Source organism: Centruroides sculpturatus, unplaced genomic scaffold, assembly GCF_000671375.1.
Source record: "Centruroides sculpturatus isolate CEXI.00-Female unplaced genomic scaffold, Cexi_2.0 scaffold13, whole genome shotgun sequence".
In the NCBI taxonomy this organism is placed as follows: Eukaryota; Metazoa; Arthropoda; class Arachnida; order Scorpiones; family Buthidae; genus Centruroides; species Centruroides sculpturatus.
The window spans coordinates 484623-502834 of NW_019384405.1; the positions used below are offsets into that span (position 1 = coordinate 484623).

General features: G+C 27.8%; 1 protein-coding gene across 1 annotated transcript in view; it reads right to left on the reverse strand.

Moving 5' to 3' along the window:
* Nucleotides 1-5775: 5775 nt before the first annotated feature.
* The window catches only part of LOC111618787 (L-asparaginase-like), a 45758-nt gene continuing 33321 nt past the window's right edge, over nt 5776-18212 (reverse strand). The window contains 8 exon segments of the mRNA XM_023360356.1: nt 5776-6564; nt 9057-9156; nt 9270-9517; nt 11961-12056; nt 14037-14150; nt 14756-14941; nt 15018-15130; nt 17322-17448. Of these exon segments, the coding sequence (XP_023216124.1) occupies nt 6385-6564; nt 9057-9156; nt 9270-9517; nt 11961-12056; nt 14037-14150; nt 14756-14941; nt 15018-15130; nt 17322-17448 (1164 nt within the window). The 3' untranslated portion in view covers nt 5776-6384.

Below are 18212 nucleotides of genomic sequence, written 5' to 3' on the forward strand. Positions count from 1 at the left end.
TTTGTATGTTGTATTTCATTAATTTGCACATAAAACATCTCTGTTCTAAATAAAGGAGTTATGAAACAAATATAATTTTTTATTTTTGAAAAATATGAGAGATGGATCATAAAAGTCTTTCAAAGTCTCTGTTGTGAGATTTTGAAAATTTGCATTTCAATCCACAAAAAAATATTGAAAATTACATTTTTTTTTATTTTAAAATTTACTTAATTTTTGTTCTTTATTGAAATAACATGAAAGTTATATGACTAATTTTGATTATATCTGATAATCTATGAATTCTAGAGTTTGATAAGCAAACCGAATGAAAAGTTTATGTAATTTCTGAAATTTTTATCCAGAACATAAAAGATTTGACTGCTTTCAGATTTACAGTATCTGAATAAATCTATTTTGTGTTAGTTGTATTATATACAGGGTGTCCCAAAAGTCTCTATACATTGACACAAATCAAGCCCACCAGTGGCCGAATAAATAAAACCATTGAACACTGGTAGTTGGTCATTGGTTCATGCCTGACCAATGGGGTGGCCACCATGTTCTGAATTTTCTTTGTGTCTAACACCTAAACAGAATCCAGTTTCCACATACAAAGTCCTGCTAGGAGTTTCCCCATTGGCAGATCACCCACTTCCTTACTCTGTCAATCCACTGACACAAATCTGACATTAATGATGACATTTTCATGTTTTGTGAATAAAGTTATATTTCACCTTTGTATGTATGGAAAGTTTTGGGACACCTGTATAATTATGAACTTTTGTGAAAAAGAATAATTTAAAAAACAAAAATAAATTTCTTCTGAATTTGTTAAATCAAGAATGTATAGCATTTCATATTATTGCTATAAAATGATAAGATATTTTACATGATTAAATTTTTATGAAATTATGAATTTTATTATTTGTCCAATTTATTGTTTTATTTTGTTGACAAAAGATTGTGTGCAACTGATTTGCTCAATTTTTATGATGATAGCCATATTGCATACATATTTCAATGTTTATGAATTAATTAACTAATTATGGAGTAAAGTTTTTAAAATTCTGAACAATAAAAATGAGCATGTGTTGCACATTTAAATGATGCTATTATTGATTGCAGATTCATCATAAACATATCATCTGCTATATATAAATCTGCAACTGATAACAGTATTAAAAGTTTAACTTGAATACATTTTTATGATAGGAACATTTCAAAAGATGGCTAACAACAAGCAATTTCAAAACATTCTGCAAAATTTAGAATAGGTTTGGAAAGATTCCATTTTCTATAATTTAAATTATATCAAAGCTTCTTATGATAGCTGATAGAGAATGAAACCATTAACATTTAACAGATTTTTTTAAAGTGATTTGAAATTCAAAAATTATTATTAAATTTATATTCAAGAAAATAAATCACTTCCAATGATATAACCTAGATTAAAATTGTTGGGTTTCATTTTGACAGGTTGCAGCTAATTATTAGTAAATGAATTATCCAATAACATAGTTTTGATATACAGGGTGTTATAATTAAAGTTCCACTTTGAAATGGCCATAAAATGAAAAATACTGGACAGAATGTTATCAAACTTGGTAATAGTGTACAGGATATCATGAGATTTTATTTCCCACAAAAAAAAAGTTCAAAAACTCACCAGCTATGGGAAATGGCACTGTCTGCAATATTGTTAAACAAAATAAGACATGAAGACATCGTTGAAAATGTTTTTAATCAGTTTTAAAACGCGTTACAGAGCATGTTCAATGTGGTGTCCACCATTTTTGATAAGTAAGTTAAATCACATTACTGTGTTCTCAACAGTAGCTCATAGCTTATCAGGAGGAATTTAACTTGCTTTCAGAAAATGGTGGACGCCACATTAAGCATGCTCTGTAACGCGTTTTAAAACTGATTAAAAACGTTTTCAAAGATGTCTTCATGTCTTATTTTGTTTAACAATATTGCAGACAGCGTATATTGCATTTTCCGTAGCTGATGACTTTTTGAACTATCTTTTTTACAGGAAATAAAATCCCATGATGTCAAGTTTGATAACATTCTGTCCAGTATTTTTCATTTTATGGCCATTTCAAAGTGGAACTTTAACTATAATTATCCTGTACAATAAATGTTGTTTGGAAAATGATTAATTTATGAAATAACATAAAAATACAAAAACAAAATTTTCTAATAATATATAAATGCAAATTAATGTAGATTAATTAATACAGGAAATCCTTGTTAATTCAAAATTCAGAGGATGAAAATATGACTTTGAATTATCCGAGATTTACATATTTCTGTATAATATGCCAAATGCCATGTAGCTGATGTAATTTATTAAGCAAACAGAATACAGCTATGTATACAGAATGCTATTTTCATTAATTAATAATAATAATATAAAGAAACTTCAGGTAAGCAACAAATGTTGGTGAGAATCTCACAGGTTGCTAGTAAAGTAGAAAAGTAAAGTAAAATTCCTTGAAATGTAACCCAAGTTATTTTAAAAGTGGTCCAAAACTAATAGCCTAGAGTCCTGCAAATACTGTATCTCAGTCTGCTACTTTTAGTCCAATCTTGCAATCCTGAAATCCAACCATATTTTATGAAATACAGTAAGAAAAAAATGGGATCGTCCATATGTAAGGTGACACCCAAAAATGTGTTATTGTAAAAGCAAAATCATATTGACCAGATTAGAGTTGTTCTTGGTCTATTGTTTTCTTATAGCATGGAGGCACTTTGATCTAAATGAATGAGTTAACATGCATATCACAGTTTGGATAGAATTTTCACTTTGAATTATGAAGTAGCTGTATTTTGAACTAACCAAATTCCTTATCTCTATATCCCCGGCTGGGACAAAAGTAGTTATGAACTAATGGGATTTTGAACTATCTGAGTTTGAATTAACGAGGATTTCCTCTATATATCATTTATTTTCAAATCCAAAAAAGTCAAATTTTTGGAAGTTCATTCCAGCAAAACATTAAATAAATCAATGGCAAATAAACGTTCAATATCGGAAATCTTGGTAAATACTTCATTAAAAATTTAATTCACTTGTTAAGTTTGCGTTTTGCCATTTGTTTCAATGCAGTTTTTACTAAAAGTATTACAGTACTGTTATTAGCTTCATAATTGACAGCACATTTATTAATAAAAATACAGTATAATTTTGTTTCACACAGGAAATGTGTTATAAGTATTGTATGAAACAAAAATCTATATTTGTGCGCCACTCCAAGCAATGGCAAATCTACTATGAACAGGGCCGGATGCAATAGGTGCAAGGCCCAATTCAATTTTTTTTGTGGGGCCCCTCAAACTTTAAATAACAAAATTAATTAACAGTTAATTTACATATTGAAATATAGATTTTAAATATTTATTTAAAACAAAATCCAAAATCTAATTATAAAAATCAAAAGTCATGAACCATAAGGTAGACAAATTTCTACATTAAAAAACCTGTACCAAATACAAATACAACTACATTTTATTGAATATAAACATACATAGATATGTTTTAGTATTTCTATATTTTTAAATGAATATAACTACATAAATTTTTGCCATGAAAAATTTTCTAATGTGTTGATGAATGAATATAACTGAATTTTATTGAATATAAACCTATAAAGAGATGTTTTATATGTTCTGAAGTTTTTGTTCTGTAAAATCTTCTAAAATAGTATCAAAATCCAACTGGCTTGCTTCTTAACTCTCAATCAATATTATCGCTAAACTGTTTAATCCATTCCGTAATTTTAAACTATTTTTAAATATATAAATTTTGATGTCCTGCGGGGTACCTTCAAGTGCGGGCCCAACTGGCACAAATCGCTCCAATTGCCTCAAATCTGGCCCTGACTAAGAAACTAATGAAGCTTAAGCTTCACGACCCCTGGAGAGGTCCTGAAGCAGCTTTGTTCTAATGAGTTGTTTTTCAACAATCAATGGAACTTTTTTAAGTGTTTTTTTATTAAAATAAGATTATTTTAGTGATAAGGTCATAAGCCAATAGGTTAAAGTACTAGTACTAAGGCATATTTTAAAGTCAATATTAATTCTCATTTCATAAGGCCTCAAAATGTCCCTGTAATTGGTCAAATTTCAAAATTTTCTTGAGGGCTTTCAGTGCCTGAACCACCAGCTTTATTTCACCAGGATCTATATTAATAGTCTACATTTTGGCAGCTAGATCCTCAAATTCTTCATTGGTGCACAGATTAATAGTTCTATAACCAACTCTTAGACTAGAACCAATCAGAACATTAAAGAATCTTAATTCTCAATTCAGGCTGCACTTATTTTACTTGTGTATTTTAAACCAAAAATCAGATTTTTAATCTAACCATTAGCCATCTACAAAAAACTAATCTGCATATATCAGTCCAGTATAGAATAAGACCCTATTGTATTTACAAAAAATTGTTAAATTGTACTGGAATATTTAATGCCAACTTGAATAAAAGAATTGGCTCTGTAAAACATATGTTGTTTTGTTAGAATAAGCAATAAATAGTCCAGAATATATGTCCTGTCTCTTCATATCTAATACAATATAAATTTAGTAATAACCTCGTAATAACTTCCATGCTTTAATAACAGGTCTTTATTTTAAAAATAGCATTTTAATGTCTCTGAAATAGGAAGAGTTTTAGTTGATATCTTGCATTCAATGTCAAACTAAGATTTCTCTTAACAACTGCAGAGGAACAAGTTGTGTTGTACCATATTTTTGTATGTACTGTGATTAAAGAAAGTTGATGGCCCAATCAATGTGAGAAGTATAGTGAGTCAACCATCTGTCTCTCTCTCTAATCTGTGGCCTGCTCTTGCCAAGTACAGTAAGACCCCGCTTAACACTGATTCAATATAACGCAGTCTGCTCGAAGTCTTAAAAAAGCTCAAAATTTACGCTGATTTAAATTACCACGGCATTTCATTGATTCGTATAAAATACAATTATTTGCAAACACAAACCAATCAGCAAAAGATGGCAAAAAGGTATACTTTCTTTAAATCTATGTTTGTTTGGTGCAATTTTGGAAAAAATATAACATAATGGATGCCATAGGAAACATCGACTTCGCTTGCCAAGAATTAACTGATAAATGCACGAACGAAGTGTGGAAGAAGTTATGGCTGAAGGTATCCAAGAATTCTCAACGAGAAGAGCCTGTCGCTGTATCATTAGGTTGACAAAATTGTCAACCTAATCGATATAGCAGGACTAGGAGATATAGACGAGCAGGATATTGAGGAGTGCACAGCTATCCCTTGCCTAATGAGGTTTTGCTTAATATGGAATTTGATTAATGTGCAAAATTAATTGCATCAGTTCCTTTTTATACATGGCAGAAATTTTAATTAATGTGGCTTTAATAACTGTCTTTATTTAATGTAGATATGTTTTTCTCAGCAAATATAATTGGGCTGCCCTCATAGTGGGATCTAGACAAATTAGCAGTGAAATGGAAAAAAAGGTTCTCTTATTGCCCTGAGGCAGAAAGTTTAAAAAAAGTCACACACTTGGTACATTCATGACAAAGCTTTTATAAATTGTAAGTAGTGTATTGGCTTGCCTCAGATAATCTGGAACCTTGGTTGACTAGAGCTCAGGTAAATGAAGTTCTACTATATTGGTAATTGTTACCTAATTAAGAATTGAATAAAAACGTTTTAAATTTAATCATAATTATTTTCACTTAAATTAAAATTTAAATGAAAATAGTTATACAATTTCTGGTTTGTTAGTATGAAAATTAAGAGCAATGAAATACTAACACATTGGTACATATATATATTTTCTTTATTTCTTTACACTTTACATTTCTAATTAAAGAAAAAAGTATTATTTAATAACAAAAATTTCTAAATCATAACATGCAATCACTTTCATCAAGTTATTAAATACATGTTAAAATATAATACAAAATTTTACAACTGATTGATGGTACTTATCAAAAATAAAATCCAACATCAACTAATATATTAAATAAATCTGTTTTTAAGTTCTGTATTTTATTTCTGGTCCATAAATAAACTGTAAATAATAAATCTATAATTTTTAACAAATAAAACAAAATTAGATGGATGGAACATATTCCTTCCCTTTCTTCCAGATGGAAGGATCAGAGATTCACAACCTTCGTTTCATTACATTTTTTAACATATCCTATTTATGCTAGATATAATTTTGCAAAAAATAAAAAACTGTATATTCTATATTGATGAAATTAAAAATTATATCATTAAGAATTTAAGCTGTGTTGTTAAAACATAAACTTATTAAAATATTGTGTAGTAAAATCTAGTCTAGAAAGTGCAATTGAAATTTATATGGAATTATTTATTTTTATAAGCTCCAAATGTTTGATTTCAGATACCATTTACAAGAGGAGAAACTTTATTATTTTTTTCAAGCAGCTGAATTAAATTTTGTCGATTTAAAATTTTTGCAATGTCCAATGCTGTTCTTCCATAAATATCTGTACAAGTAGTGTCTACTTTATGTTTTAATAAAAATTCAACAATTTCTTCATTGTTCATTTCCACTGCCTGTAATATATAATTTTTTTGTGACATTTAATAACAATAATAATTTATTTACAGGTTTAATATCTTTAGTAAACTTTCACAAAATTTAAATATATTTATTATGTTAACTATTTTATATATTTATGTTTGAAAATAAACTAAATTTCAGAATACATCAATTTAATAGTTTTTCCAAACAAGGATTGTTTGGAAAGTCATTGGACTAGTCATATATATAATCAAAAAGATATTTATTTCACTGTAACCACAGCAGTTCAGCTAGGCATCATGTAAAATACACCAGCTTATTGATATCTTTACAATAGAAATTTAATGGCAGACTTTTTAGCCAAGACCCAAAAGTTTCTTTCACCTCCTGTCCAAAGCTGTATTTTTTCCTTTGTGAGCTTGTTTTGAGTGAGCTAAAGACATGGTAATCACAGAGCAACATTCCTAATACGTGAATAGAAACTAACATGAGTTTCTAACTAATACCATACGTTTCTCAATATTGTAGAGTCATCTACAAGTGGCTAAGTGAACTATCACAAGCAATCTTTATTCAGATGTAGGTCTTGTCCAATGACTTTTCAAACAATATATTGTTAAAAAATTATAATACATTTATGAACTAGAACTCCTAAATTGATATGAAGTAAACACAATACATATAACCAAACATAATACACATAATTATCACTAAACATAACTTATATCAAAGAACTAAGGTTTAAATGATTTTTGCCCATTATCTTTAATAGAATTAAATCCTGATTGAAAAGTTAAAAGTGATGGATTTTGAGAATTTTATCCTAAATTTTCTAACTTAATCATTTCAGAATTAGAATACAGTGGATGATCAGTTAACAAACAGTTCGGACTATGAACACTTTTGCAAAAGATTTTTATGTTTGGACAACAAATACATGTTTGGATAATGATGGAAATACATGGATAACCTCACAGAACAAACACAAGAAGTAGTGACTTAAAATAATGAATACCAATTGGTCTTCCCTTGTCTCCAGGTAACAATTCGAAACCTTTCAGAGTGTGGGAAATGTCAACATCAACGTCCAACCTGGTATATACTGATCAAATAATATTTCTCTGAACTTTGAAATGCTCCCCTGTAATTCCAGCCTTTTGTTTATTTTTCCGACAGAAAGAATTTTTTTATAGTATTTGCAAGACTGTCAGGCAGGCACTCATTACATTTTGCATTGGTTTTTATTTTTAAAAGTGAGAGTATAATAGCAAAGATAGAAAGTGGACAGAAGATGTCCGATGTTGCTGGGCAGTATGGCTTGAACAGGTCTACAGTAGATACAATCTCATCTAGGAAAGATACAGTATAATCAAGAAGACTCAAGCAGCTAAAGGAGTAACAAAAATCATATCTGAGAAGTAAAGAAGATTGAAGAGCTCATAATGGAACCTGAAACTGATCTAACAACAGAAGAACGCCAAGAACTCTTGAATGAAGAACAACAAGAAACTCAGCGAGATATGTTTTCTTCTGAAAAAGAGGATTATTGCCAATATCTGCTATTAAAGGTCTTTTGAAGTGGGAGTATGTCAGGACAACAGTCTTAGAATGGCTTCCAAACCCATGTTGAGGCTTAGGGAACTCTACAACCACAATGCTATTAATTACTTGAAAAATCCTGAAGAAGAGAAAAAAGCAATCGACATTGTGGAGCATTAAAGAATCTGTCCAAACAGAAAAAAACATGACTGATAAAAATGCAAGACTGTGTATATATGTATTTTTATTATTACATATAAATAAATAAACATAGTAAGAAAGTATATATTTTTATTTTTTGAGGTCTCCATAATGAATTAATCAAATTCCTATAAAAATCTAAGGTAAATTGATAATTGGTTAACGAACAATTTGGGTAGCAAACACAGTCTTGGAACAGATTATGTTCGTTGACCAATATTCCACTTAATTATGAATTTTGAATATTTCAAAAATTTCAGTAATTCATAATATATAGAAAAAATTCTCCAGAGCCAGAAAACTTGAAATATAATAAATAAGAGAGAGTGATTTTATTTCTACTTTTAAAATTAAATACTTAAAATTGACATTTTAAACATGTAATCAGTAAAAAAATCTAAATGTTATTAAAATAACTGCTTTAATTCAATGAAAATATTTTTCATTTTTTCTTGCAGTGTCTTCAGTTTCACAATATATTTCAACTGGGAATATGACTTTAAGAACAGTGTTAAATTTCCAAAAAACAGAATTTTAAATTTTTTCAAAAATAAATTGTAATGCATATAAAAATTATATAAAGCAGTGAAATAATAATAATAAACTATATATCATCTTGTGTTTTAAAAGATTTCAGAGCTATAATGTTTGTATTTTTATTACTTTTTTATAAATGGAAAAATATTTAATATATTAAAATTACTTTTGTAAAGTAAAATATAGGCAAAAACTTATTTTACATCATATGATTAGTTTTTATACTGATACTCTAATAAATACATACAATGTGTAATGCTGTACGTTGTCCACAGTCACGCTCATTAATATTAGCACCAGCTAATAAAAGTGACACTATTCTCTGAATTCTGCTCTTCTTCACAGCCCTAGCATATAAAAAAAAAAGTTCAAATTTACATGAAAATCATTGATCTCAAATTGTAAAAAATTATTTTATGATGGTAAATTAGTCATAATTATTTTTACTTTCTTAACTTACCTACATAATAAATCACCTACATTTACAGAAGGTAAATTCAAGCTTGCACCTGCTTGTATTAATAATTTGATTATATCATGATGATCATGTTCAATAGCATTGAGTAAAGGAGTTTTGTGATCAAAATCTCTCAAATGTACATTGGCACCATGGTGCAGGAGGTACTCTACCACTCGTGTGTGGCCCAGAATTGATGCAACATGCAATGGTGTTCGCTGATTGTAATCACAAGTTGAAAAATAGACTCCCTGTAATATATAAAATAAAAAGTTGTCTAACTTGTATTAGATACAACACACACACACAAGGCTATGTTTATGGTAAATCTTAATAATAAAATATAAAAATCTCACTTAGAAGAAATACAGAAATGATAAAGAAAATTATTAATTACATGTAAAATCAACCCAATATATGTTAAAGCAACTGGCTGTATCATTCAATATGACTAATTTTAAGATATTAACAATTCTTGCTCTTTGCCAAACACCCAAATAACTTGCTCTCATAGCATATACTCTCTTGCCAACTGAGAGTATATGCTATGAGTACTATATTAATTTCAGTGTTGAAGGATGATACTTCAACAAGAAAACTTGAAGAAATTCAATATTCATCTCAAAATTCACGAAATACATCAGATGCACTACAACAAGCAAGGGCAAGATTTACTCTTCAGCTAATGAGAGCTGATTCAAACCTTGCTCAGTTAGCCCCAAATCAACAAATCAAAAGCCTGAAACATTCTAATACACTCAATAACTCTGCAAAGAATTTTGTTAAAGATGTAGATATTGTAGGACAGTATGAAATCCAAAAACCTGTGCTTCCGGGAATAGGACCAGTAATAAGAAAAGAACTATCAGTTGGCATGAGAGTATATGCTATGAGAGCAAGTTATTTGGGTGTTTGGCAAAGAGCAAGAATTGTTAATATCAAAACAAATATTTTAGGGAAAAAGTATTGCAAGATTAATTTTAAGATTATTTAGTGTCAAAATTAATTAGCCATATTGTTGCCTGATAAAGAATCCAGCTGAATCATTCAAAAATTAAAATTTTTACATTATAACCAAAGAAGGGAATCTATAATTATTCAACTAATTCAAGTTGACAAGGTATAATTTAAATGAGGACTAAAAACTCCTTTTTATGCCTACAAAGCATTCAGGTATTATAAGAGGAATTTTTTGTTTCTATAGTAAAAGGAGGTACCAAATTCTTTAATCTCCCAGACTCATCTCAGATACTCAATCAAAAATAACAATAAAAAAATCTATGTCTATAAGGCATGAACTTGCAAAATGTAACAGAAGAAATATGCAGTTATCTAATCTAAATGACTAAGAAATCAGTTCATATTAAAAATAAATGTAATAATAATAAAATAATACAATTTATTTGAAACATACAGAATTACAGTTTAGTTACTATTATTTTATTTTTATATTTTCAATAAAGCAACATTAGGAAATATAAAACAAAAGGTTCATATAGTTCAGGGTGCAGCATGAGAATGCTTATACATACAGCAGTATTTGAGAACCATCACAGAGTGGTGGGAAAAATGTGTTGCACTTTGTGATTGCTAGTGTGCAGTTAGTGCATTGTCTCTGCAAACAACATGGAAAACTGATCAGTGGATGAATGAGTGTTTGCTGTAAAGGCTTTTATTGAATGCAAATTGATAATCCAGGTCCAAAGATTTTGGTGTATTTTTAATGTTATATGACATGGATGAATTCGGGTGATCCTTCTGTCCATCTGCTCCTACATAAAAAGCTTCCAGATGCTTTGGTAAAATGAAATCAACTTGCAATGTTTTGCATTACCAATCTCTACCCATTGCATCTTTCAAAACAAACTCCAACTTTGGACCATAAAATGCACTTTCTGTAACACTTTACTGAAGTGGGTGTAAAGGTTTGATAATACTGACAATGTTCAAGATTAATTTACCAGTCCTTCACTAACAGTCTGCACTCTGGAGAATACCAAGAGGGTTCAGTAAGTAGTACAGCAGAGTCTCATTCACTCTGCTAGACATCATTTGGCTGCATTAATCATACCAGACATAAATCCTTCATTTATTCTGCATGAACAACCAATGCACAGTGAGGTCTTGGTGTGGTGTATCTGCCTTTGGTAAAATTTGCCCATAATTTTTTCAGGAATGTAAAAACACTGTGACCATCACAGCTAAGCAATACCAAGAAATGTTGGCAGTGGTGGGGCATTGATCAAGATAGTGCCACAGCAAACACTGCTCATGAATCAATGAACTTTTTGCAAATCATGTTTTTCAGGCACATCATTTCCTGATTTGAAGATGTCACCTGGTCACCAAGATCCCCTAATCTATCAGCTGTTGATTACTTTCTATGGGGATACTTCAAGGCTAGAGTATATGCTAACAAACCAGCCACTTTCATGGCATTGGAACAAAACATCATTAACAAAATTTGAGCCATTGATGCTCTTTTATTGTGTTGAGTCCAAAGAGCAATTTCCAGTTCAGATTGCAAGAATGTATTCATTGTCATGGAGACTACTTGACAAATGTTATTTTTAAGAAATAAGAGATAATAAACTGCATGTGCAATTTTGTGTTGCACAATAATTTTGCAAAAAACTGTTACATTATTGTGCTGCATCCTGTATATAAAACAACATTAAAAAATTAATAACTTACAAATTGTTGCATGACTTCTAGTTTTTCTAAATTATTTGCAGCGGCAATACTGCACACTATTGAAGGATACAGAGCATTACGTAAAGTTTCTTTTTCCTGAAATAAAAGTTATAAAATTTAAATATGGCATGAAAAATTAAAATATAATTTTAAAAATGATATCAATTTCAAATAAAAATTTTAGTTAAAAATGTGTATAATTGAAGTCACATTTTAATATAAATGATTAAAGAAAACAAGTATTACAAAATGATTTATGTTATCTATCATTTTAGTCTTTTTAAAATGTCTTTTAGAGTTTTTTGTTTTACAGATGTTCTTCCCTTCTTTCCTACAATGTTCTGCAGTCTCTTCAGTATTGCTTTTCACAGGTGTCCTGGATGTGTCAAGCACTATCTCTCACCACCTGCATCAGTTCCTTTTTATACATGGCAGAAATTTTAATTAATGTGGCTTTAATAACTGTCTTTATTTAATGTAGATATGTTTTTCTCAGCAAATATAATTGGGCTGCCCTCATAGTGGGATCTAGACAAATTAGCAGTGAAATGGAAAAAAAGGTTCTCTTATTGCCCTGAGGCAGAAAGTTTAAAAAAAGTCACACACTTGGTACATTCATGACAAAGCTTTTATAAATTGTAAGTAGTGTATTGGCTTGCCTCAGATAATCTGGAACCTTGGTTGACTAGAGCTCAGGTAAATGAAGTTCTACTATATTGGTAATTGTTACCTAATTAAGAATTGAATAAAAACGTTTTAAATTTAATCATAATTATTTTCACTTAAATTAAAATTTAAATGAAAATAGTTATACAATTTCTGGTTTGTTAGTATGAAAATTAAGAGCAATGAAATACTAACACATTGGTACATATATATATTTTCTTTATTTCTTTACACTTTACATTTCTAATTAAAGAAAAAAGTATTATTTAATAACAAAAATTTCTAAATCATAACATGCAATCACTTTCATCAAGTTATTAAATACATGTTAAAATATAATACAAAATTTTACAACTGATTGATGGTACTTATCAAAAATAAAATCCAACATCAACTAATATATTAAATAAATCTGTTTTTAAGTTCTGTATTTTATTTCTGGTCCATAAATAAACTGTAAATAATAAATCTATAATTTTTAACAAATAAAACAAAATTAGATGGATGGAACATATTCCTTCCCTTTCTTCCAGATGGAAGGATCAGAGATTCACAACCTTCGTTTCATTACATTTTTTAACATATCCTATTTATGCTAGATATAATTTTGCAAAAAATAAAAAACTGTATATTCTATATTGATGAAATTAAAAATTATATCATTAAGAATTTAAGCTGTGTTGTTAAAACATAAACTTATTAAAATATTGTGTAGTAAAATCTAGTCTAGAAAGTGCAATTGAAATTTATATGGAATTATTTATTTTTATAAGCTCCAAATGTTTGATTTCAGATACCATTTACAAGAGGAGAAACTTTATTATTTTTTTCAAGCAGCTGAATTAAATTTTGTCGATTTAAAATTTTTGCAATGTCCAATGCTGTTCTTCCATAAATATCTGTACAAGTAGTGTCTACTTTATGTTTTAATAAAAATTCAACAATTTCTTCATTGTTCATTTCCACTGCCTGTAATATATAATTTTTTTGTGACATTTAATAACAATAATAATTTATTTACAGGTTTAATATCTTTAGTAAACTTTCACAAAATTTAAATATATTTATTATGTTAACTATTNATAGTTATTATTTTTTTGCTGATGTGAAAAAATAGTTCTTAAATGATGAGTATGACATGTTGCATATATAGGTGAATGGAAGGCGTCAAATAATTTTCTTAGTAGAGGAAATAGGGGTTCTAGATGTTACATAAACTTATGTAACTTAGCTACCAAGCTGATTCATGTCTCTCTTACAATGAGATTGGTTGCCAAAAAGTACTTGAGAAAAATGTTGTTAGAGTGAACTCCAATAAAGCAGATTTTTTGTTATTACTATATTTTTAAAACAACTTGGTATTGTTTCTCATAATTTAAAAGATTTCTGATGTAATTTTTGGAATCATACCTGTCTTTTAGTTTCTAAAGACCACTCACTTTTACTCAAAACATAACTGAGTTTTGTTAAGGCAGCTTCAGGAGTCATGTCTGAACCTGGAACAACTCCTAATTCTAACAAAATCTGAAATTATAATAAAATAATCTGATTCAAAGCATGTTTATTTTAAAAACAAATATATAACATAATTTTAATATAATTATAAAATTTGTCTATAATAACCATTAGATATAGACTAATCACACACCACAAAAATCTGTATGCATTTCAGCCTTTACAATGGCTTGCCTCAGCCAGTTTATAAATTTTCCTCAAGAACTCAACAATGGATATGTTGACACTTATTCTGCCATACATCTTTGACATTAAGTTGCTTTACCATCTATTATTGTTATCAATGCTGATTGTCAGTAAAGCAAATTAATGTCAAAGGTATAAATAAATAGAACAAAAACTTATAATATTATGATGAAGCAGAATAAGTGTCAACATATCTATTGTAGAATTCTTGAAGAAAATTCACACACTAGCAAGGAGAGCCATTATAAATGCTGAAATGCATACTGAGATTTACATTAGTTAATAAAAATTTGTGGTGTGTGATTAGTCTATATTTAATAATTTAATTATTAAATTTGGCTATAATAATGTTCTTATATTTTCCATTCATGTATGTTCAAAGTAACAATTTTTGAAACTATATAATGTATTTTGAGCTTATAACTTACATTTCCCGTTTCATAGGAATTATCCACTTTTCCTGTATTACATTGTGTACAGTTAACGATAATAACACCACGACTAGTAGCACTCTTAATTTCTTCCAAAATATCAGTTCGACCTGTAGGTCCATTTCCAGCACCATAAGTTTGTAATACCACTCCTTCAATGGGTGGACTCATAAATGCCCTTACCTTTTTTGAAATCTGTATATTAATTTTATATTCATTACAAATGTTATATTTTATGATTATACTGTAAAAATCTTACCACTTCAACAGTTATACTTGGAAATAACCGTAACAAACCAACATTCCTGTTTAAAGTACTGTGTACTCTAAATCTTTTAATTTTTGGTGAACGATAAATATCCTTTTCTTCAACTGAAAATAGTAAATAATGTATCGTTCAGGTTATTATAACACACAATGTAAAATACATTATTAATATATTTAACTGAAAAATTATTAAATTAAATTAGATTATTTAAAAATCTTTAAATATAGTGATGAAAAAGTAAATGACTGAGATATGCATAAATTATTTTTAAATCAATTAAAAAACTTCCAAATAATAAAGAAATAAATTTATCTTAAAACAAAAATTACTTTTTATTTTAAATATTAATTTTATCAGATGCATTTATACCATATATCAGATGCTCATGCATATATTATTATGCATGAGATTAATAAATATATTTTTAATTGTTTTTTAAATTTTATTATTAAAAAAAAGTTTGATTTATAATGAATTTCTAGTGTGTATGAAACACTATTTTTAATGAAAACTAATGATAATTTAAGCTTTTCAAGCCTATATCTACTTTACAACAATAACAAAATTATTGAATATCTCACAATATGATTATAGATTATTATCTACCTTCATCTAAATTATTTTAAATTTCATGTTTCTTTACTTTTAAAATAACTTTTTTAATGCACAAATTGATATTTGTTTAAGCTCTTTCTTTTATTTGTATATAATAATAATAATAATGCAAAATATTTAATTAATTATGTTATTATTATTTATTCACATAGGCCATCTGATAGAGCCTGACCAATGGCAGATCTCACATTATGTATTAGTTAAGATGTTATGAATATGCTAAATATTAGTTATGCTTGATTTGTATAATGACAAATATAACCTAGAATGCAAAATAAAATAGAAATTGAAGACAAAAATAGGTTGAGACATAAATTTGTTTTGAGGAGTCCTCAAAAAAGTGGCTAAATGGTCACTTTAAGTTAGAGCCCTTCAATAAAATTATTTGGTACTTTCAAACTACTGTATATCTTTTAACAATATAAAAATTTGAATATATAAACAATTATAAGTTTCAATATTTAAATAAATAGTAAAATAAAATATTTATTTCATAATGAAAAAAAAATAAACAGAACAAAAACTTATCATATTATGATGAAATTTAAAGTATATTAATTAATTCAATCAATAATAATAGAATACAATACTTGTATTCAAACAAAATAAGAAAAATTCACTCACTCTCATCATATTATTTCTTTCTGTTCTGAAAAATATTGAGAAAAAAATATTAACAGTACAAGCCAGAAATATCAATAGTAAATTACTGGCTTAAAATGAGTTATAGTTTCAATAAAGGAAATAAGAAATCTAATGTTAAATGAACAATATAAGAAAAAAAATCTGAGGATTCAAAAATTTGAATCTGAATTCTCATCACAAAAAACAACATGAATAATGCTTTTGTGTGTCATCTATCCCAGTAAAAAGAAAAATCAATATTTATAGCTTGACAAAAATATAGAAATTGAAAAATTTTTATTGCAAAAAATATATATACAATGAAAACCACTATTTATCTGAAATACATTAGCAAATTTCTCAAAATATTATATGAGTGAGTACAGTAAAAATAATAATAATAATGATAATTTAGGACATATCTAAATATTAGTTTGGAAATACGAATAAATATTTATTTACATTTTTCAAATTAATTTAGAACTTAATTAAAAATCAAAATTATCTAATAATTTATTCAAAAATCTGATGTATGTCACTAAATAGCAAAAACTATCACATCAAATGCATGTTAGGATCAGTTTCTTACATAAGACTTGCAATTTCTGAGACAATATTTATCACAAAAATCACACTATTATTGATTTACTTAAATTGCAATTTTTGTTTTTTTTTCTTAGACAGTTTTACAACATTACATTATATTTGTCAATTCATTCTTAAATATATTTTGTTTAGTCTAGTAAGAATGAAGTAACAAACAGACTATATTTAAATAAGTAAAAATACATCTAAAAATAAATACACGAATGTTTTTTACTAGTATTAATATCAAAGACACAAAGAAATTGGCGTTTGTCTTATTGATAAGTGGCACATTGATACAATTTATGTAAATTTACATTAAGTCTTAGTGATTTTAGTATAGTATAGCTCTTTTACATATTCAATGTTTTAACATTTTCAGACATTAAAGAACTTTTTTTAAATTTTAGATTTAATGAAATATAAATAAGTATTTACAACATTATTTAAATAAGAATAGCTTGACAATACCTTGAATCCTAATACCTATTTTAGCAAGAGGTCTCATGTTAGGAGAGTTGAAACAATTTAGACTTGAAGTACTTATTTTACTAGTACGATTTCCACGAAAGAGTTTATTATCAAACAGAATTGTTACCTAGAAGAAGTTATTTATGTAATATTTAATAATGCAAAGTGAAAAGACAGGCTCAAACATTATTAAGTAATCTTAATGCTATTTGGTTAATATAAGAACATGTTTAAGTTTTTTCATACAAGTTTAAAGTTTTAGTTTTGCAAATGTAAAAGAATTATACATTCATAAACTCAATACATGCTTTATTTTAGAAGTTTCAGTATTTTATAAAATAAATTAGTTTTTGTATAATCTTTACTGATACGACTATATGTATTAAAAATTTATTTCAGTTTTCATTAACAATAAATGCAATATATATAATATTAAATTGCTGAATTTTCTAATGAATTTAATATATGCATATTTATAACAGTAAATATAGATGTGAAAAGTATCATGGAAAATTTTTAATGACATCTCCAAACCTGATATCCAATATAGTAAGACATCAACCGAATGCCGTAAATCAATCGGGCTATTTTAATGCTAAATTCTAAATAAATTACGTAATTAATTTGGCACTAGAGGTAAGCGTTAGGCGCCATCTCTTATTAAAATTAATAATTATAAATATATTAATTAATTTAAATAATTTGGAACCGCTGGGAGAAAAAATCGGCCCGGAGCGGGACTCGAACCCACAACTCCTGCTTACCGTGCAGATGCGTTGCCAGTTACGCTATCCGGACCTCCGATCCGATCTCCTCTTCCAGCGTATAACTATGTAACCATCGACGGTTATTACAATGCCGGCTGGGGACACATTCAGTGCCCACGTCCTA